Raw genomic sequence first — 23,207 nt, 5'->3', positions numbered from 1 at the left:
TTTCCATGGAATTTTCTCCTTTTAGTAAAATAAGGAGGACGTCTTTAAGATAATCTGCCCTGCTTTCTATCCATTGTTATTTATCCAAGTTCTGAAAAATATCGCTCTTTCCAAGAGAAAGTTTTGCTGGTTATTTTGTGAAATCGTTATCCAAAATCATGAAAAGGGACGTTTTTATTGTATACATGTCGCAGTTCTCTAACCCTGCGAGAAGTGGTGGACCGAACACGCAAGCTAAGAAAAGCAACCAGCGCACATCCAGAAGACAACTCCTAAGTCTACTGTTGATCGTAAAATCGTCAATCTGATTGTTTTTGAAATCCAACAAATTCTGTGTTCGAGAAATGTGCCAAAAATGAAGAGACAATGGAAGCTGTAGATGTTCACAAACCTTCCACCATTATTGTTACGTTTGCCAAGGCCATGTTTCGCCATCATATGTCCGAGCAAGTTGTTGTCAGAGCTCACTTTGGCATTCAGATTAATCATCGCGACCATAATGTCAGCTCTAGGAAGCCTCTCCTGAACAGTGTAATTGCTCATAGAAAGCATCCTTCTCCATTATGTCAGAAGTGCATAGTAATGTAAAATTGTAATGCTTCTTGGCCTGGACCGAAATTTTGAAGTCAAAACCATGATAGAAATTGACTCCCAGGTCAACGGCGCAGTGTCGCAAAAGAGAGAGCAGGTCGTAGTGCGGGGGTCGTTTTTCACACTTCGGTAGTAACAAAATTTCGAAATTTGTAGATCTACAAATTGTTATCTCAAGTATTCGCCTTGGCGAAAAGCAGGGGAAACTTTGACCCCAGCTCACAGCCATTGGTAAAAACTTTCGAAAAAAGAAATCGTTTTTTTATAACCCGTCACATTAGAATGTCTCGTAAGTGTGGTTTTATATGTGGTAGAAAATCGTTGCTAACCAGTGGGTTCGTTGCGTTAAATATGGGTTTTACCGGGATTATCAGCTTGGCTTCACATTCCGCCGAATGAGTCTGTCTCCTTGCTTCTTGCTTCTCTGGATACTCCTACACTTGGTGATGTAATAACCCCTTTTTGCTTATTCCGAAGGATTTTAGCCTTCTTGCGCAGTGTTTCCTTTTGCTGTCACCTGGGAGTTCTCCAAGGTTCACGACGTATACCATATACCAGTATAAGATCAGCTGCGTCCATATCATCAGCTTCTCTTTTTGTTGCTAGACGAACAGATTGGCCCAAACTACGCCGTATGCGCTAAGTGTACTATCCACTGAAGTGGACAATATATCTTTCACAGATTCCTCTGTGGGGAACAAGAATCTAGTGGGGCTTTCAAAATTCATGCTTTGGACGTGGATTGATTTAAACTTGAATATATAAGACTCTGGCTGTAGTCCCTAGAGCTCTACCTGTCTTCTTCCTGCTACTCAAATAAATTCCCTTCCTTCACTCTGGCCACTGAAATGTTATTGGAATACAGTGAGTCGTAAGACGTCTCTATCAGTATTCAACTTTCCTTAGCTCAGACTTTCGTGTCATTATTAGATAAATATGTTTTGATATGAACCATTAATCGTTGAAATATGATTATTTATAGCTTCGTGAAATGGTTTTTAGTAAGCTATCAATAAATGGAGCGCCTTAAAATTTGTAATGACTTGCTGGGATAGACGAAGATCGAAGAAAATGCCACCCTATGTGGCCGAAGACGATCAAGAGGTTAGAGCTATTCCAAAAATCTAAAAATATAGCGAAATTGACCGCAAAGTTCCGCCCGCAATTATTGACACTCCATCGAAGTGCCTCGTCGACACGTAGTTGCACGTTACTGTGCTAGCCACACTCGGAAATTTAAAGGTGTCCTTTGAACACTTCGATCCCCCACGTGTTATTTTACCAAAATTCACGTGTCGTTTCCGATGTGTAGGCTTGCATCGGATCCTGACAAATAAACGAGCAGGAGGATTCGCGCGAGCCTAACAAATAACCAGCACGCGAGCTAGATGTGAAAATGGAAACAAAAAAATATCGGCTTGACCGCGCGTGAGTTTATCTAAGCAGATATCGGAATGGGATATATTTTAAGGCCTAGATTTCATCTAAGCCCACCTTCCTGATTTTTTTCGGATTTTTGGGTTGGGTAGTTCCGAAAATGAATCCTGTCTCATTTTAAGTGTGTATATTTTGACTCCTTACTCGCGCACTTTGCAATCTACAGTCAGTCGGTCACAACTAATATCATATTCGGAAAGTACTAATTGAGACCTTTCATTTGATAACCCACATGATTATATTCGATGAAAAAAGTTTTTACATCTCCCCTCTACATGTATGGGTAGTTCCTCTTTAAACTGCACGTAAATTTATGTCACTCACTGTATGCGTTGGATTTCATAGTTCCCATATGTCCACCAAACTTCTTCCGGATCGGTTTAGCCGTTTTAGAGAAAAGTGCGTTTGGCAGACAGACAGTGAATCGATTAAAGTTTTGTTTTACACAAAACCAGAATTTTATCCAAATTCCATATCCACTAAAAAATTGGATTATATTATGCAAATCTTATCTAAAAGTTTCTATATTTACTATGAGATACGATCAGTAGTAGTTAACTAAATAGTTTTTTGCTGTTATTTTCGAAAAGGAGGTTAAACTCCGTCTTTGAAGACTTTACTGAATATCATCAATAAGCTTCCATTATTCCACAATTCTTGCACACTTCTGTTTCTTTTTGTTTGTGTGGTCAACTATTACGTGTTTTCCTATCGAACATATTCCAGGAAAAAGGAAAGAAATGTACAGTTTTGTCAATCCAAAAACCTCTTACTCGTCAATAACAAAACAATTAATCTCGGTAGGTAAGTTCCTCGGCAAGTAGCGACCCCTTTTTTCGAACAGTCCAGAATTGCTGTCACTGCTTTTATAGACACAAGAATTTTCAAGCTATAGCAGCCGGAAAACGCACATTTTTCCGCGACAATTTCGTCGCGCCCATAATCCTCTAGACAATTTCAATGTTTTCCAATTTTACTCTGTGAACCTTTAATCGCGTCCCTTTTACATGGCCAAAACGAAATCTTCCTTCTCCTCCGAAAGACAAAAACGCTTTCCCTATGTCCGATTGATCAGCTGTCCATTCGATTGGCCGGTCTCGGTCTCGCTAATGCTCAATCCGCTGAACAAGGCCTTGAATTTATAAATCCATGTCGGCTCAACGACAAAAGAACGGCTAGAGCATGCACACAAGAACATGGTGATCTCTTCGCTACGTTGGAACATTGCGTTGCGAAAATAAAAACAACGTTCCAAATTTAGGTACAAACAAAGGAGTTGAATGTACCTTTTCCCCCTTCAATACTGGCTTGCACTATTTGGAAATTAAAATAAAATTTAGAATTGTTCAAATGTAAATAAATTCTTGGGGTTAGGGGAAAGTAACCAGTTGTTAGGCTTTTTGTAAAACAAATAAAATTACCATTTTAAAAGTTAAATATTGAAGTTGAAAGTTAAAATTTGAATGTAGGGATGGGAATTGGTAAATTGAAAGGAGTAAATTGGGAAAGTTAAAGAGTGTTAGGACAGGAGAAAATGAAGGAATATTGCATATTATTAAATCCATTCTCCCGTCAGATTGTCCCAGGACAAGGCAAAGGTCGCAAAGCCGGGGACACTACAAATTCTCTGCGTCATAGTTTATTTCCGTCCGTGGACACAATAGACAAGTGTCAAATGTTACTTTCCTAATATTGCATTGTTTTAATACCTTAGTGTTGTTCATAGAAGAAATAGAGGTTACAATTCAGCAGGAGTTTAAACGAATGTTAGGATTTAAGGTAGCAATTAATTTAGACATTTTTATTTATTGTCTCTTTATCTGAAACAAAGATTCGTTGTTCTGCAGATGCAGCTCCTTCTCCCATGCATGCATCCGTATATTGCAAGATGTTTTCGTTTTGGATGGTGTAATAGTAAAATAATCCTCATTATGTGTATTAATCTAATTAGCATCTCCTTAGTTGCATGTGCTGTTAAAAAATGATTTTTATTTCTTATTTGCTTGGTCTTTAGAATAAACTCGTACTAATGGATACAATTTCCTTTATTCACTATTTAGAGCAACCGCCGAGGAAATGCGTAATGCAGCCGTTCAATCTGGTTTCACCGGCACTCCAACAACTAATGATCGTGCGAGCATTGTAAATAATGCGCAACCGTTTTCATTTACAGGCGCTGTAGCGACCGATAGCAATGTGTGATAGTTTTATAAAACAACATATAATAAACACAACAATATAAACGTGTAATGGATGTAAAATAGTAACAACAAATCAAGGACTAACAATTTTTCAATAGTGTAAACGACGAATACAAAAAGACATTGGTTTAATAAGGAAAGGGAAAAGCAAACAGGAGCGGCCACGGAATCGGGTGAAAAATATATACGAGTATTTCCTATTCCTCTTAGACCCTGTACTATTTTTAAATCCCCGTGACTTTTTTTATGAATCATTTCACTGTTTTATTTCGGCAGTAACAAGTTGAAACGGAAACATGAGAAAATAGAACTACGCAATACAAATTTAGACAATTTAGATAACAAAAGAAATAACACACTTAGGGAGACATAAAACTAACAATACAGAGAATTAGTGGAAACCTATAGATAATAGAGGAAGAAAAGAGAATACATATATATATTGCTATATATTCAGAAACTTATCTATATATAAAACAGAAACAAATGAAATATAAAAGATGAAAGAGATTGCTATAGAAATATATCTTAGACATTGAGGATTATAAATATGCCATTATCTTCACAGTTTAGTGTGAGAATATTTAATTGACTCTAAACAGATAAAACCATTTAGAACGGAATTCAACGTACATAACTCATCCAAACTGCATGTCATTGACTGTTGTTGATTGGATAGAAAAGAAAACGAAAGAATTCTTAATATTGACACAACGCAATGGAAAATCATTCTTCTTTTGGCTGAGACTTAAATTAACTAATATTATGTAATGATAAATTAATAATGAAGATATTTAGCAAAATATTATTCCATACTGTATGTTAGAGTTTTAGAATATTATCCATTTTGTGGAATTTGATTGAAACACGAGGAAAGAGATCGGAACAGAGAAGAAAGAATGAGTTGGCAAAACATGTTTGCAATTCACGTTTTGACTAATGTTCCGGCCTGGACCTCTGTATGCAAATAATATTGAATGATGATGTTATAACTGATAGCGTTTAAGTTGAATAATTTATTTTATATTTACATTATTGTATTGTAATTTATGTAATAATAACGACGATATTGATAATGCGATAAAATATTCTTCCGTTTTTTTTAATTAGTTAATCTTAGTTAGACTATTCCATAAATTTATATAGATATATAAATACTTTTGATAAGAATGATTTAAAGTTATTTTAGCAGTCGAGTCGAGTTTGTGACGACTTTCAAGACTTGCAATTAGCATGAACTATTATTTTAAGGTAACAACAAATGATGTAACCAACCCAACTGTCGAATATACGTAGATCATGCTGCAAAAACTCGACTTCAAAGATTAGAATGCAATCAGCGTTTTTGAATTGCAAAATGATCTACATTATGAGAAGAATTCAAATCCAAACTTATTTTTTGGAGACAAAATGCGCTTCTAACCCGTTCGCCGATTTTTTCAGTTGATATTCGTTAAACGCTTCGTTTATTGTGCATTAATATTCGCAGCGATTGTTGTGAAAAGCAAACATTTTTACCTACGCTTGCATATCTCGTTGCGATACTCGCTACTTAGACGTAAGAGATAGTAAAGAAAGAGATAAGTAAAGAAAATGAAACTTTATAAAATTCATGCGTGCAATGAATTATTCAAAAAGACTATCAAACATGCATTGCACACGATTTTATCGCCTATTTCTTTTAAAATAAAACTTGTTGGTTCCAAACAAGACGCTGTTTGCGCGGAAATGCAGACTCTGTCGACAGTAGCCTACGAATATAATAGAACCAAAATTCTCAATGTAAACCACATTACTGAAGAGGAAACTTTGATGCCGTCACAAATAATACAAAAAGTCAAACACAAATTGGTTTTCCTGGTTTCTGTTAAGCCTATTGTCTACAACGTAGTAGGCTTCAATAGGCACCATTTTTCAGAAACCTTTGAGACAACGAGTAAATCTCAAAGCGGTCCTGTTCATCAAGAGACCTGCAAGCTTGTGTATTTTTTTCCAACATTAATCACATTCTATATCTGGCGTTTCGTAAACATCTTTTCTTGCTTCTTTTTATCTTTTTTTAATCTAAATTTTCAGTGTGTCATCATGGTGGAAATTAGTTGGTGTCCTTCGTATTTGAAGATCAAACTTCTCAACTCTAATAGAGGCGACGAAATAACGTCACTTGCTTGGCAGAAAGCAAAACAAATATTTCTTCAAAATCCCGATAATCAATGGCTCATCAAATGGCGCTTGTTGAATTCAGTAGATATGGGGCTACTTTTTTGGATACATATATAAATTACAATAGTACAGCAGATGATCCTTTTTCTTTCGCACTAACTAATAGCGATTCTTGGGTATCTGGAAACACAGCTTCCAGTTTTGTCAATCCAACGATCACGTCCTGCAATTTGAAAACCGCACAAGTGTTTCGCTGTATGTCTCGATTGAGCGTAGCCACACAAGCGTTCGTCCTTTGGGTCATTTTCCTTGTACGAGTTAACTATAATAATAATAATATCAAGGAAAAGTGCACTGCGTCCTAATGAACTAAATTTAATGGTTATGAGGTACCTAAGCTACTATTAACTATAGTATGTCGATCAATCCTATCACCAACAAGAATTTTTGGATGTTTCCTATTTCTAAGTGTTTTAGTCTTGTGTTTTGTATCAAGGATTCTTCTAGGTGCATTAACATACTTTGCAGAAAGGTTAGATATTGTATCGGAACATGTCTAGAGATTTCATCGCTCTGCCCAAAGAATCTGCAGATAATATGCGCAGATATCTCTACTCTCCCCAGCCGGTGATTTATCTTGAAGTGCCCCGTGAGTATCCTCCCTATGTTCCTAAGCCTCTTCTTGGTGAGGTGAAGGCGAAAAGTAGTCAATCCCAGAAGGACCCAGCCATTGAGCATCTTCTCATCGCCTAGTGACACACAAACGACCCAGTCTTTGAAGTTTGTGTATTTCCTTGATAATTTGGCCGAGTTAGGCTCTGTCGACCAATCATGGGGTTTGCTATTGCAATATACATCCAGCAGACTTTTATTCCATTATCTGCTAGCTCTTCCAAGAGGTCATCATTCACTATAGTTCATATTACCAGTGATAGTGCCCAGCTTGCGGACACCCTGGGTTATGTTAATGAAAAAAGAGTTAGCGCCTATTAGTACTAGTAGAAGTACAAATAGGCATGACTCAATTATCATGTTTTCAAGCATTTCGCCCATGCAAAAGGTCAGGGTGTTACTCACTTCCTTGCGGATTAGGGAATTCTATATTTCTACAATTGATGTATTGTGGAAGACACTTTCGATATCCAGTTGCATCGCGAAATTCATCTATCAATTGATACCGGGCTGTTTCGGTTAATCATCCTGTCCAGTAAGCTTTGATGTAAGGGATTACGCTTTAGAACGTTAGTTTTAATGATATTCTGTATTTAGTACAAAGGATGTCAGGCAAATTTGTCTGAAATGTTACTGCCCTTTGCCGTGGGATAGGATCCCTTTAAATGAGTTTTGAAAAATATATGTGGCCTACCCTCATTCTTGGTAAATGTCCTTTTTCTGGCAGACATAGAGGATTGCTTTGTCCTTGACTGCAACCTTGTATTGCCTGGATTCTTCTATGGTTTATTAAATCCCGTCACACAATTTTGTGAAATGATTTTTCTTTGTTTCCATGATCGTGCTGCTGTGTGCTGTCAGTGTGTTTTGCACTTTCACCAGTCTCGTTTTCATTTTGCCTGTATGTAGAATTTTTGGATCTCTGGCCACATTCTGATTAGGTTTCTGTTCCACTCGGGTACAGGTCTTGATGAGCTGACTCTGTTTAACGTCATGTCATATTATTCCGTTTTCCGACATAGGGGTTCTAGTGGAGCTCCTAATTAGCCCATTTATAAGAGTATTATCTAGGGATGGCTAGGCCCTCTCGTTTGGTGTGAATGTTGGCAAGATAAATTCAAGGAGAAACATCTTCGATTTGTGTCGCTAACGGCGAATTCTTACGATTTGTTCCGATGGTGTCCGGGTTCCATTTTTTGGGAAGTGCCACGACGCCACGATTTCGTCAACAGTTCTCCTCGTCGACTACGGATGGAATTTGAACAGCCACGAGCTCTTCAGAGATTTGTATTTAAAAATAATGCAAGCTCTTGGTTTTTCACAACAGGAGTCCTAAATTATCTGCATATTTTTCCTTGAAGGCCATATAGCAATGCCATTTTTTAGGGTTTTTTGTGAAACGAAACGACTTGTTGGGAATTGTCTTTCAAATTACGGCAGATGTAGCTTTTGCGTGATGGAGGGTCACCTGATCTTAGTGCTGCTCATTGACTTCATTAATGTTTGGAGTTCTCCTCCAATGCCGGCACTTGCCTGTCTGATTCACCGTTAGCCTTGAGCCTTAGTAGATACGGCTCTAGGCGATCCAGATTCCCCTCTTCAATAAGAGCAGGTTCATTGTCTTGATTCCGCTCTTTCAGCCTCCGATGCCCTCCGAAGTATCCTTCTTCGTACGTGTATCGAGATATTACCGAATCTTCACGGGCACTCGCTTTTGATTGCCTTCAGTTTTCAGTCACCCATCCCAATTGTGATGAATTTGCCTTTGCGCTCCATTTTGCTTTGAATACTCTCCACAGCCGTCGGTGGAGACTCTTATTCAGAGCGATTACGTGGTTCAGATGCTCCTTTGTCTCCACCGTTGCGGCAAGGTAGACTGTCAACATGTTTGCTTGTGGTATGCCATGACGAGCACATGCTGACAGTTCTCCCCCTAGAGTCGGTAAATTTAGGAACTAGGGTCCTGAACCACTTCATCGTGTCCTTCGTCGCGCAGTCTATTAATGTCAATGTTCTGCTGAACATAAGGCTGGCAGTCCATCCTTTACACATCTGGTTTCCTGCTCTTCACGAGTATTTGCTCCGAAAATGATCTAGGTAGAATGACCAGCCGGGTTCCCTTCATCGTGCTAGCGTAGCTAATGCTGGGTCTCTTGGCTCTGATCTTCATTCCTCACCTGCTCGGTTCGGATTTGGGAAAGTGGCTTCCGACAGTTTCTTTGTTGGAATTGAATTTTATTTCCAGCAAATCTTCCTTATCAGAAGTTGATTTGTAGTTGGATTATTCTGTAAATTATGTTGTAACTTGCATACTTTGTCATGCCTATTCGCACCCACGTCCTCCAGGAATTCTTCCATCAATTCCTTTTCCTTCAGTAGGGCCTCGATACGGCATATCCAATTCGGAAAATTTATTCGGCAGTATATGGCTGTCATTTATCCCTAAAATGGAATATAGTGTTAACTGAAGTGCTCTGCACCTCCTTACGGGTCTTCCCGAGCAGCTTGCCCTCCTCCGCTCTTGTTCTAAGATATGTATTTCTAGTGTGACCCACTCTTTGGCCGTTCTGGGACACCAGATTTCATTGCATGGCATAGTTAGCGATGAAGTGGTTGCATTTTTCAAAGTGTCACCTATCCACTGTTTCCTTCCGCCTTCTTATTAATACCTCTACCGGTAGTTGAGCAGCATGTGTGGTGTTAACAAAGCGTGTTCCAAATCTGTTGGAGCAATTTCTTGCTTCTCTGATGTGTCTCGATTACAACTGCTCCCACCCCTGCGGTTTTCAATTCCCCTAAAACTATGTAAGGTTTGGGAATATCACCACGTATACCATTTATGATTATTGTAGGAGAGTGCCTTGTGTCTGGTGCAGTTTCGCGGGGAAAATAAATTCAGTTTGGCACTCCAGTGCATGGTATGATTCGTTGTTGAAGTCACTTCACTTGGCAAAACGTCGCTTACCTTAGAAATTAGAACCGCTGCCGTGCTATGGGCATGGCAATATGATATAGAGTCACCGTGTGCACGCTCTTACGTCCTCTCGTGCTAAGAGTTAATCCATTATGCGCACCGTAAATGCAGTCTTCCCTTTTCTTGAAAGGTTTATTACGATGACCCTTAGCTTGATCTTCGTGAAGAAATGAGTTGAGGTTTGTGATCGATAGCGCCGGTTATTTCTTTAAAAAAAAGTTGTGGGAGGAAAAGCTACGCATTTCTATTATTGGATAAAATACATAACTATTCCATGATTACGTGGTTAGGTAAAATATGATATTCAGAAAACTTTGTGACCAATTTGCTTAAAGTATGGTGGCTTTAACAGTTTGGCAAAATATACGATTTTTTACTACTCTGAACATTTCGACATATGGTCGACGAGTATCAAATGCAAATAATTTAAGCCCAATTCCAATCTTTGGACGCTAAAAGTTCCATCCGACAAATTGAACGCACAAAAAAACAAAACGTTATAGAAAGAATTGAATTGACTGCTTCGCACTATAGACAAGTGCAGCTATTTGTTAGGATGAAAGCCGCATGACAATGACGGAATTATGTTCCTGAGTCCTAGATTTTAAGATGAGTTTAACGAGCGGATAGACCATTATCGTACATCGAAGTAGGACACGTATAGTCTAATCTTCATAGATTTCTTCAGTCGAACTTGATGGGCCTCGAAATATTACCGAATCTTGCATGAAGGAGTATCCTTTCGTTATTAGCTTTCGACACATTTCACTAATGTCACTTGCCAACTTCTTTCTAGAATAAATAAAGCTGACACCGAACTTACCGATTTATTCCATAAAATAACCGATGTATCTAAGGGTGTTATGTTATACTGTGTGTCACGATGAAAAGCGAGCTACTAGCCCCTTACTAAAGGTGATTGCCTTTGGGTCTAATAGACTTTTGCGTGCTCATGTTTTATATTTCAGTCGGGTTGCAAACAGTCGTAAAGTCCGTTTCTGCCCGAGGTATAATTTGCAGGTTGCTAGTCCACAAATTTGGATGGCACAGAATTACTTAGAAAGTATGTTTTGAAACTTTTAATGATGCAAACACCACTGTTGTGCTCCTAAATATGCGAGGCAATTACTTACCTACCTGTTTTATATTTATATTTCATCATCATCATCGACGGCGTAAAAAACCGTATCCCTTCTAGCCTTGCCTTAGTAAGGAGATATTCCGGTTTTGCACGGAAGTCCACCAATTCGGTAACCCTAAAGCTGTCTAGCGTTCTGACCTACGCCACCACTCCATCTGCCACGTCTTCTTTTTTGCTATAGATATTGTCCTTAAAGACTTTCTGTGCAGAATCATTCTTATCTAAATGTAGACTGGCAGAAAGAAAACTAGCCTACTTCGTAAATTTGAGATTCGTCATCATCATCGACGGCGCAACAACTGGTATTCGGTTTAGGGCTGCGTTAGTAGAAAACTCCAGAGATTCCACAAATTTTCTATTCCTAAAAGGAGTTTGGCGTTGTGGCCTACGCTATTACTCTGTACGTCTGTCACGTTTTCTTTTTCTACCATAGACACCATATAGATTTTACGGACTGAATCGTCCTCACCCTTACGGATTAGATGACCCATCCGCCGGAGCCTATTGAGAAGGATTTTATCGTTATATTGGCTACGGGATCATCCATCCTCCCGTAGGGGCTCAACAATTCTATGGAGGATTCTTCTCTGAACGCCGCTAAGGGTTCGCAATTTTTCTTGTGAAGAACCCAAATCTGCGAGGAATACGTGAGGACCATTGTCTTGTACATTGGCAGCTTTGACCCTTTGGTGACGCGTTTCGAGCGCAACACTTTCTGTCAACTGAAATAGATTCTATTTGCTACACCGTGCGGATTTCATCGTTATAGCTGTTATCGGTTGTGACTTTCGACCCTAGATAGGAGACATTATCAACGGCTTAAAATTTGTACTCTCCTAAGTTTAGTGGTCAAAGTTGATCAGTCCTATTGGATATTGTCGTTTCTTACGTTTTTTGGTGCTATCCGCTCTCAAAGATCTCGGGCCCATCACGGCAGGCTCGACCTGGATGAAGGCAGTCTGTATATCTCGGGCTGTTCATCCCACTATGTCAATATCGTCAGCGGAGACCAGTAGTTGGGTGTACTCGAAGCACCTAAGACCGTTCCTGGTAAAAAGGTCTCGAAAGTGGTCCTGCTGATTTTATTTGGCGTCGCACATTGGTCAGGGGCAGCCTCGTCAGTTTTATCAGTTTTTGTCTTAAAAATACCCAAAAGATGTCAGCATAGCATTAAGCGTGTAAACGGTCCGACAGTAGATCTAATGGCACTATTGGTAGTTTTCAGGGCCTTTGGAAAGGATTGTAATGGAATGATAGACTGCGTTCATCTATATAGAATGCATTATAAATTGCCAAAAAGTCCTGGGGGATAGTCGAAGAAACTAAATTCAAACAGAAAATTGCAAATTTGGTAGCAAAATAATGTTTCAGGAAATAAAGTCAACCGTTTAATGTTAGATTAGTTCCTAGCTTTTCATATGGGGCTCCTTGTATTATGTTCAAAATCATCCATAAATGGAATGGTGTCAATTATGGTTTGTGGTGTTATGTGTTTGTTTTGTCATTTGGTATCCCGGCATTAACAGTGTTTCCACTTGACTCGCAATGACTATGAGAAGACCAATGGCTTTGCAATCTCTATAATGCCAGCGGTATCAATATTCTAGGATGACACCTTCTTTTCCAACTTAATTGCCATTGTTGCTTTGACTTACAGTGTGTTATCCCTCGAAAAATAAACTATTTGTAAAAAGGATTTACAAAGAGAAATCCTGTAAAAACAGGAGTGACACCCAAAAGTGGTATAACTTCACATTTGACTGCATTAAAAATGTTGATAGTTCTGGGAGGTGTTCTTGAGTTCGCCTTTTAAACGGTGACTTGAGAGGGATACATAAATTCCCTGCTCCAGACAGACTTATGTACCCAGTTTGTGTAGTTAGTCCCTCCAACTTCACATCCATCCCATATGTCGAAACGATTATTGTAAACGTGGCTAGTGATCAGGTGGTTGATCATTTTAGCTTCCGCTACTTGAAGAGGTGGTGTTGTGTGCAAGAATCTTTCTTGCTGGTAGGCTAAGAAGTATCTCGGTCTTCTTGATGGTAGGCAGTATATCCGCGAAAGCTGATGGTTATATAAGAGGACGTCCCTGAATTAACTAGTCCTTGGCAACCAGGTGAGCAACTTCATTTGAATGGTTTACACTGTACATTAAACACCACATTAGAAAAACATTTTCAAAGTTGGTGTTTAATGGGGCTTCATGAGTTTCGCTCATTAGGAATATATAGGAGAACCAGTGCAGGACCCAAGTAGGAAGAGAGTTGGTTATTGCCACCAATTTGGTAATTCCTTTCTACTAAGCAAACCAGAAGACTTGAAGGATGACCCCAAATTCGGTAGAGTGCATTGATGAATTATTTCGAAAGAACTGACTTCTAAAGTCCTCATCGGCCGAGAAGCGGGCGTTGTCAAGGACTGTAGCACTTGCGACAATTACGAGGAGCCAGCCGAGCTGCCACATCACCCTCGCTATATCGACACGCACCAGCATGGGAGGATCTCTTGGTTGAGCGATCGAGGTTGTCAAAAAAAGATTGAAGGAGTTTGTAAGTCGTAGAGAACAAATTTGGATCACACGGATTTTGTTGGATTAGATTGTAGGTCTTGACTCTTATTAGACTTTCCAAGGATATGGTAAGATTCCTTACTTGAAGGAGAGCTTTCTTCGTCACAGGAAAGACAATATGCAATGGAATTGTTTAGTTAAACTATTTTGTGGATATACTATTAGTGCAGTTCTATTATAGACCTAAATATGCTTCTGAAACTCCTATGGTTTTCCTTAAAGAGCAGACCCCATGAGTTGCTAGTGGAGAACCCTTCTCGGCGATGCTATCATAATAATCTTGGAGCGCAAGGTGGTCGATCGCACATAATCAACACGAATATTGTTTAAACAAAGAGTTTTAGGCAATCTTATTTTTCTTAAAAATAATAGTTTTTGGCTTATAGGGGTTTAGCGAAAGTTTGAGTCTTCCACATTCACTCATAAACTCACGACGCTATATCCTTGGCACCCTCGTAACCGACTCCTCCGAACAACCAGGCACGGTTGTTAAGAAATCGTTCAAATATTGACAGATATTTACCGCATTAGTAAACTTCCCTGCGCAATGACAGGTTGTATAAATTGAACAGCACGGGCTAAGAACACAACTCTGAGGATGTTATGTGGACACTTACTGAATGATGAATCCATGATTAGTTTTCTTCAGGCTATGAAGCGTAATATTCAGACAGAGATCTTCAGGGATGCTAGGGTTGGTCATGATATTTTCGAGTGTCCACAGATCCACTTTATCATAGGTGCTTTGAATGCCAAACGAAATGGCAACCACTTTTATTCATTTGAATTCTAGACAATAGAGATTTGTTGCAGGCGGTCATTTGTTAATCGGCAGGCAGTGGGTTTCCTCAAGACGAGATGCCTATCTGTTTCGAAATGGGGTATTGATTTGTCTTTGTTTTTGAGATGAAGACGTAAATTAAGGAAATGGAGCTGAAGTTTTTATAGTCAGAGAGGTTTACGACCTTTAGGGCATTGACATTACCGAAGCGGAATGAGTTGCAGCCAAATCCGGTTGACAACTTTAGGATTTAGCCAGTCGATATGTTAGTATTCTGTCTGTACCTGCAGCCGAATGAGACAAGTGCTTCCCCAATACTGTGGTAAATTCTTAAAAAAATAGATCCAAACGAACAAACAACTGGAACAACTGACTTATTAAAGTATTGCTCTTGGATTAGCTTAACATGGCGGCGATTTGAAAGGCATTATCTCTGATCAGAAATTGCTGATGCTATAATCGTTGTACAAGGTAGAACACGTGTCCTGTCATAGCTTCTTACTTCCTTCTTTGACTGCATTGAGCTATGTGCTGGTGGTATTTTCGAATGGGCGGTAGATCTCGCAGGACTCTGAGGACTCACCATGCCGCTTGTTTGGACAAGAAGAGAGTGTTTAAACGGGATTTCCATTATACTTTGTGAGGCAATCGTCTACCATTCATTTTGAAAGTTACTTTCTGGATATACTTCTGCATGTTTGAAGTCCATCATGAATGTTTCTTGGAGGCATTACGCGTTCAAGTCTTGTTTTTAGTTGGTTCCTTTTACATCTTGGAACTACCTTCACTGATTGCTTTGGAGTGAGTTGAGCTTGCGATGACTTTTGGAAACCTCATCATCAAGAGTATCCACGCGATGGAAGACCGACGAGATAAACGTCGGGTTTTCATTGTGGAGTCTTAATTCTGAGGTACGCTCAGATCTTCGAGAGCTCTTTTTTATAAGCGATAGTTAGTCACCACCAGTTATAATCTCTTGCGTTAAAGTCCCAAAAGGTAACGTTTGGTTTGTTGTCGAGGAAGGCATGCAGATTTTTTGGGAAAATTTCCCCTTTCCGCTTTCTTGATCGAGGTTAAAATCAAGTTCAGTTGCTCACACACGTTGTCTTATCTCATTTATCTGATGCATGAATTATACGAATTAGTAAAGCAAATATAAATTCTATAGAACGGTTTGATGTGGATATGGAATAAATTATTAACGAATTCAAATGTTATGATCACTAGGCATTTGATTCTTCCCTTTTAAACTGGTTCGTTTCTATATTTATAAGTTTTTTAGGCTTCATTGCTGAGCAATTGGATTATAATTTGTACATTTTACCTGTCGAATTGTATCTAGCTACAACAGCTTGAATTGGTTATAAGATTTTGAATCATAAATGCTTGGAATTTTATTGCTGAATATGAATTTCGAATTGAATATATTAAATTCAATTCGGATTTTATAAAAATATCAAATGAACAAATTCAATTTTACATCCGTATGGGAACTAATGGAAGATATTATTGAAAAAAAAAACATATATTTGAGGCTAAAAAGTGTCAATTTCCACTAAATCCAATATATAAATATATTGTTCAGCCGAATAATTGCGCTTCTCATTAAAATTTATATAAATACATATTTACAAGTGCGTATATTCGTTCATATGCACATAAGCATATTTCCAGCTCAATTCGTCATTGCGTCAAACTGAATCCTTCGATCAATATTTTATCATTGGTCGAGCAATGCAACTGCATTGAGCATTTGAAAACCAACCCATATATACATATATATATATATACTATCAATATTCAAATATTGCATCATTATGTTAAGAAGTAGAATAGCGTGTTAGACGAAAGAGAAAGTAATAAGAAGCGACAGAAAACTGCAAGTAGTTAAAGAAAATCAGGTTATGTAACAAAATGCAGAAATGATGTTCATTTACCTTTCTCGTGTGAATATGTGTCTATAGTTAAATTATTGAGAAAATTAATGAATATTAAAGTGAATAAATTGCAAATAAAAATGTTAAAGGAAAAACAAAAGAAACGAAGAAAAGATAAAATCATGTATCATATTATAAAATAATAAAATTATGCGAAATATATGAAATTTTACGAAAATATTTATGTTTACTTACGCAGTATTCAAGTGAATAAGAATGCTCTCAATATCTACAGCGCATTTTGGGCATTGGCATCGCATCCTCCAATTCCTGAATCCGAATACTAATACGCTGTTTTCGTTGGCTAAATTTATCCAGCACTTTCTAAGTTTTTCTACTTATTTTCTTTCATTCATTCTTCTATCGCGCTCTCTATGGTTCTGGGGGTTGGCCGACTATAAAAGACAATGAACGACGTCTTGCGGTAATGGAGACGTAGATGTGCGTTGGACTAGTGGCGTGACAGGTTTTAATCACATCCGAAATGAGAATATCAACGATCGATATGGGGTTGCATCGATCGTGGAAAAATTGCGAGAGAGGGGTCTTCGATGGTATGGTCACATAATTCGCGCCAACGAGATTCACTTGCCAAGATTGGTCTGAACATCGAAGTCGATGGTAAACGACCAAAGGCCAGGCCGAAACAAGGGTGGCTTGATACGCTGGATGGGGATTTAAAAGCCTCGAGATTGCACCTAGATCAGGCATTTGATAGAGCCAAATGGCGAAACCGATCACGACGAGCCGACCCCGTTTATGAAAGGGACAAAGTCTGAAGAAAAAGAAGATTTATTCTTCCATCCAATACTCTTAGGTATCCCAACATCGCTCATATATTACACGTCGCTAGTTCATGGAAAGTTTCGCAGTTTGATGGACCTGAAGATACCGGATTGGCCGAATTTCATACGATTCCTGGTTGAACCCGATTCGCATTGGTCTTTAAGTTTTAGGTTTTCAAAATTGCTTTATTTTTGACCATATATACATTAACTAGCTCTTAGAAAAGTAAAGCAAGTAAAAAAATTTATCTTAAAAGCTAACAACGAGCTTAACATGTTATTTTTTTTGTTAATAATTTCTGCCCATTAACGCCAAAGTTATAGCAATTCAAACTTTACTGCTTCCAAGGCCTTGCAAATAAGATGCTGACGTCATAATTAACGAGAATAATTGACATAATTCTTCCCCGTCCTTTTAAGGTTTTGTGTAAAACACTTATGTCAAATCTAAGTCACGAAAGATGCCCCATTCCGATATTTGCTCAAATAAATTTACTAATATTACCAACTTTTAGAACTTTACTGTTCATTCTAGGAGTACCGGCATATAGGAGAGTATCGTGCATAAGCATGTCAAGTTTCATGAAAATCCGGGTATTAGTGTCAAAGTTATAGCGGCTCAAACTTATCACTTTCGCGCGAATTTACTGCTTCCAAAGCATTGCAAATAAAATGCTGACGTTGTAATTAATGGGAATAATTGATATTCGAGAGAAATATTAAAATTCCATTCCTGTAGTATCTATTTCTCCCCAGCCCCTTTTTGATGCTGTTGTAGGTTAAGTTCTTCACATTTGCTAATAATATTAAACTCCGAATGTGAAGCGTATGGGGTTGACTATTATCAATACAGTACTTTGAATCAACTCATTTACTTAAATCGCTTTCTAAAAAATATATCGTTCCTTAAATAGGGAGACACAAAACCTTTTATACCTGAAACGTCAACCTTTCAGTTTCCCCGCTTGTTTATTACTTAGTACTAGTTTTTTTCACACGAAATTGTTCCGAATTAATTTCACAAGCACTGTATGGATTCTCGCACGACAGCAGCTTCATACATAACCTCATTGGTTAGGTAGTGTTAATATCATAATATGGCGAAGCTGTCCTATTTAGCCCTGTGCAAGTTCGCAAACATTTCCTCTGAAAGTTTTTTAGTTTCTCCATCAGATTAGCACTCACGTTAAACCGAATTGGGCACCCATAGGTGACTATGGTCTAACCAGAATAACATAGATTACCTTAACCCTTCGCCTAAAGTGAGGAGCGCAGAAAAGTCTCCGAAGGGACATGTATGCCTTGCGTGCATTTTCTAATGCCATTTTAATATGATAATTAAATAGGTGCTCATCCATATATACGCTCACAATACCCCTCCCTCCACCACCACCATGGACAATTCCACTCCTGGTAGGTTTGCTCAGTACAGTTCCCTGAGCTTTTCCTTCTCGTTTTTCAGTTTTTCGGCGATTCCAAAGAAAGCCTCTGGTCCGTATAGCGAAGTCCCTGCTCTTTCCTGACCGGCTCGTCTGCTTTCCCTTTGCCATCCAACCAATGTTCAGATCTTATTGAACGAGCCGAGCATATTCAGTCTATTAAGGCATTCCCATACCAGTTTGGAATGCAACTGGTTGGACCTAAGTGCCTTAAAAAACACATTGCTATCGATTAGAACAGCAATTGATCTGCCCAATATAGTTCCTTTCGAGGTTGACGGAGGCACATCTATCAATGTTGTTTATTTCTGCTGGAATATACTGGTGTGCTTACCCGTTCTGCTAAATCATCCTGGATTTCATTTCCCTCTCCACTTTTGTGTGCGTGTGTGTGTTTGGGGTGGGAGAGAGGCGAAACCTTTGAGCACTCAGACTATTGTACACGATTCCCCCGTCTAACGGGATATCTCGGATTCGTTTATGTATCGCAGGATTTCCATTAGTGAAAGTGAAATTATAGCACATTAGCAGAATAAATCTGATGTGTGATGCGTCCATAGACAGGACATTCCCATAGAAAATGTTCCGTGAATTCCGCTTCCCCGTCACAGGATGGAAATACTTCTACAAACTCCCAACTTTTCGATAGGATAAACTTTGCAGTAGTGTGTTTAGCAGCACTTGGGCTCAGCCACCTGTTGTGTTTTTGACCCATCGGTGTAGAAGACTTCCGTATATCCAATCATGCATTTCTTTGGGACTTTCCAGTTCTTTCTGCGTTTCAGGGTAACTTCATAGCTTCTACCAAACAGGTGTATGGCGATTCGAAAATCACAATGTATTGCAAAAACTGGGTTCAGTTCGTCCAATATCTCTATCAATGCTCTGTGTCTCCCACGTCCATTGTTGCCCCATAGATCTAATCGAATTAGTCTATGAGCTGTTCCATTGCAGTGCTCTGAATACACAAATCCAAGGGCTGTAAATTGAGTAATGCATTTAGAGTTGCTTCGGATGTCATCCTCATGGCACCGGTAATATCTAGACACACAATTCTTTGCAGTGTGGGTAGTTTACAGCGAAACTCTTTTGTTCCACCTTAACCCACCACACTACGGATACATAAACGAACATCGGCCTAAAGATAGCAGCATATATCTACATTACTACCTGAGGCCTAAGTTCCCATATTGAAGCAAAGGTCCGCCTACACAGCCCATACGCTGTGAGAGCTCCTTGCATCTTTATCTCTACATATTTTTTCCAAAGAAGCTTCTTGTCTAGAATAATTCCAAGATATTTCACTTCTTCGGAGAGTTGAAGGGTTGTAGTCTTTATCTCTGAAAGGCAAAGTCCATTCAGTTTCCCCCATTTTGTAAATAACATCATTGTGGTTTTAATTAGGTTTACTGGAAGTCCATGCCTGAGGCACCAACTGTCAATTAGTTCAACGGCGCGTTGTGTATTTCTACACACCGTTCTGAAATCTCGACCAACAGCTAGCACAACCACGGATTCGCATAAGCTTGAGCGTGTATTAGCAGATTTTGCAGTTCGCACAGTAGTGAGTCTATCACTCCACAGAAGTGGTAATAGCGCACCTCCATGAGGGCAGCCTTTCGTCGCTTCCGTTGTTAGGTAGCGATCAACACCCACTTCAGCACAGAGCAGTCTCTACGTTAGCATAGCATAGATCCACTTAATTAAAGTTTCATTAACACTGTTCACTCTGGCGGCATCGCAGAACTTTTGGAAGGGTGCACATTCAAAAGCCCCTTCAATGTCCACGAACAGTCCATCGCGTATTCACCCTTCAAAGGTACGTGCTCTATCTTTGAAATCAAAAAGTGAAGACCAGACTCACAGGACTTTCCACGTTGCTAAGCATGTTGTTTTTCATGTAGTGGATGCGACCTTAGCGCCTTCTCGTGAATGTGACGCTCAACCAACCTCTCCAAACATTTCAGCAAAAATGGTGTTAAGCTGATTTGTCGCAGTGCTCCAATTCCCTTTGCAATACATTCGTGTTGAAAGGGTTGTAGAAACCGCCAATTCTCTTCCTCCCACTTCTTAGACCTGCTCCCCCAGGTGGTGTATTTCCGCGAGAGTCTGGATAGACTCAACTCTGGAGCTCGTGAAAGCACCATCCGGTTTTCTAAGAGAATCCAACTTAGCCGACTCATTTTTATTAAGGACTCTCCAATCCACTTTCTAATTTATTTTCTATCGTCAAAATTTTCTTAGTCGCCTAGGGGGTTCCACTTTGTTACCAAGAAGTCCATTCGAGTTTGTCAAATCCGTTTTCTTAAGCTTTCGTTTTTTCGTCTGCAATAGTCACCCTGACCAATGTGCGAGGCCAGATAAAAGCAGCAGGATCACTCTCAAGACCATTCGACATCAACAACGGTCTACGACAAGGGAATGCCTTATCATGCGTCCTCTTTAACCTGGCCCTCGTGAAAGTGATCCGTGATGCTGAGGTAAATGCAAGAGGTACGATCCTCTTTAAGTCCACCCAACTACTGACCTATGCTGACGATATCGACATCACGGGGAAGAACCACCCGAGACGTACAAACTGCCTTCATCTAGATCGGGCAGGCGGCGCGAGATCTTGGGCTGCACATCAATGAAGGCAAGACAAAATATATGGTGGCAACATCAGCACCGAAGACGAATCAACCAACAATATCAAACCGCACTGGTCAAACACGAAGAAGAATAAGGATAGGAGAATACAACTTTGAGACCGTTGACAATTTCTCCTATCTAGGGTCGAAAATCACAACCGATAACAGCTATGATGATGAAATCCGCGCACGGTTGTTGTCAGCCAACAGAGCCTATTTCAGCTTACAAAGACTGTTCCACTCGAAACGTCTCACCATAGGGTCAAAGCTCTTACTGTACAAGACTATGATCTTGCCAGCCCTTATGTATTCCTCGGAGACTTGGCCGCGTTCGAAAGAAGAATCCTCCGAAGAATTTTTGTGCCCCTACATAAGGATGGACGGTTCTATAGTCTACATAACGACGAAATCTATGAGCGATACCACGACCGCCTGTTGTGGATAAAATCTGGCTCAACAGGTTGCGGCTGGCGGGTTACTTAGTCCGTATGGATGAGGACGATCCCACCCGGAAAGTCTATAAGGGCAATATCTATGGTAGAAAAAGAAGACGAAGCAGATCCTGCCTAAGATGGAGCGATGGCGTATGTCAGGACGCCAGACAGCTTTTAGGGATATCGAATTGATGGACCTCGGCGCAAAACCGGGATGTCTGGAGTTCCTTATTAAGGCAGGCCTAGACCGGATACCGGTTGTTGCGCCGTTGATGATGATGAATAGTCAGTCAATTCTAAATAACGGCGATAGAGTGAGAGTGAGCACTCACCAGTTTCTTACCAACTCTAACAACTTTGAAGTGCAGATTGTTAAATGAAGTACTCACTTCTTCTTGGTCCCACGAAGGTAGCAACGCACGTTCACGGTCATCAAAACAGTTGAAGCGATCAAATCAAACAGCTCCTCTAGGATTGCATTTGCTACTTCCCTAAGAAATATGCTGAGCGTTCGTACCACACCCTATAAAGCGTTCAAGGTCACTTGATTCTGTATATTTTATCAGACCCCTTAGTTCTTGGTCGGCGGAGGACACAAAGAATTATAGGGTAAATAAGCTGAGGTAATTATTAAACCTGGTAGTTAGTTGTTAGTTGACCGCATCAAGATCTTGGGGACAGAATTGTCTCAGCATGGTTGCTCTACCAATTTTGAAGTCAGGACGCAGGCCTTCGATCTCGAGGATCTCTCATTGAAATAGATCTCTTTTATTGATTCAATACCACTAATTTTGTTAAAACGAATCCATGGCTTTTGGACCAAAAATATATAAAGGCGGTCCTGCAATTTTGCTAGCTCTGCTGGGAGTAGATTGGATGATGTTTTAGAATGTTGCAGGTTAATTTGACTAACTTTTATCTTTGTAGCCATAAGTGTAGTCTAATATGAAAACCGCCGCTAACTGAAATGTCTGCTGAGTTCAGTGTGGATCTCACCGAGGTTACCAGCTTGTCCTCACTTTTCGCCGAAAGTTCTACTTTCTTGCATCCGATTTCTTTGGATATCGCCACACTTGGTGGTGTACCAACCCCCATGTCTGCATTCCCAAGAAACGTCGCCTCCTTTCGCTTTGCCTTCCGTTATCGTCAGCTGGGAGCCCTCCAAGTTTCACGGTGTCCGGGCTGCATGGATCTGTTTCCACATACCGGCATTAGATCAGTTGCGTTAATATCACCAGCTTCCCTTTCTTCTGTTTTTAGTGGTACAGGCGGCGGAGTAGGTTCTAACAGGTAAGCTTGTAGTCATTAACGGAATTACTGTGCCATCCTTTCGGGTTGATCGTGGGAGAGCATGAATATGGAGAGGTCTCCAAAATCCGTTCCATGGCTACGACCTGATTTTTCAAGGTCGCGGGGGAAATCGAAGTCTGTGACTTCTTAATACTTAGAG

The 23,207-nt window shown here is 39.7% G+C and overlaps 1 protein-coding gene across 3 annotated transcripts in view; it reads left to right on the top strand.

The window, feature by feature from the left end:
- The window catches only part of LOC119647804 (calcium channel flower), a 33,932-nt gene extending 28,613 nt beyond the window's left edge, over positions 1 to 5,319 (top strand). The window contains exon 6 of one of the 3 annotated variants that reach the window (XR_005248943.1): positions 4,089 to 4,227. Coding sequence is in view for 1 of the 3 variants with exons in the window: in XM_038049019.1 (XP_037904947.1) it covers positions 4,089 to 4,230 (142 nt within the window). In the remaining 2 variants the exon portion in view is untranslated. Of the gene's footprint in view, positions 1 to 4,088 lie in introns of all 3 variants that reach the window. The other 2 variants (XM_038049019.1, XM_038049020.1) reach the window with 2 other exon arrangements.
- Positions 5,320 to 23,207: the final 17,888 nt, after the last annotated feature.

This window comes from Hermetia illucens, chromosome 2, assembly GCF_905115235.1.
Source record: "Hermetia illucens chromosome 2, iHerIll2.2.curated.20191125, whole genome shotgun sequence".
In the NCBI taxonomy this organism is placed as follows: Eukaryota; Metazoa; Arthropoda; class Insecta; order Diptera; family Stratiomyidae; genus Hermetia; species Hermetia illucens.
The sequence above is the reverse complement of the archived record's forward strand: the minus strand, read 5'-3'. Positions and strand labels throughout refer to the sequence as shown.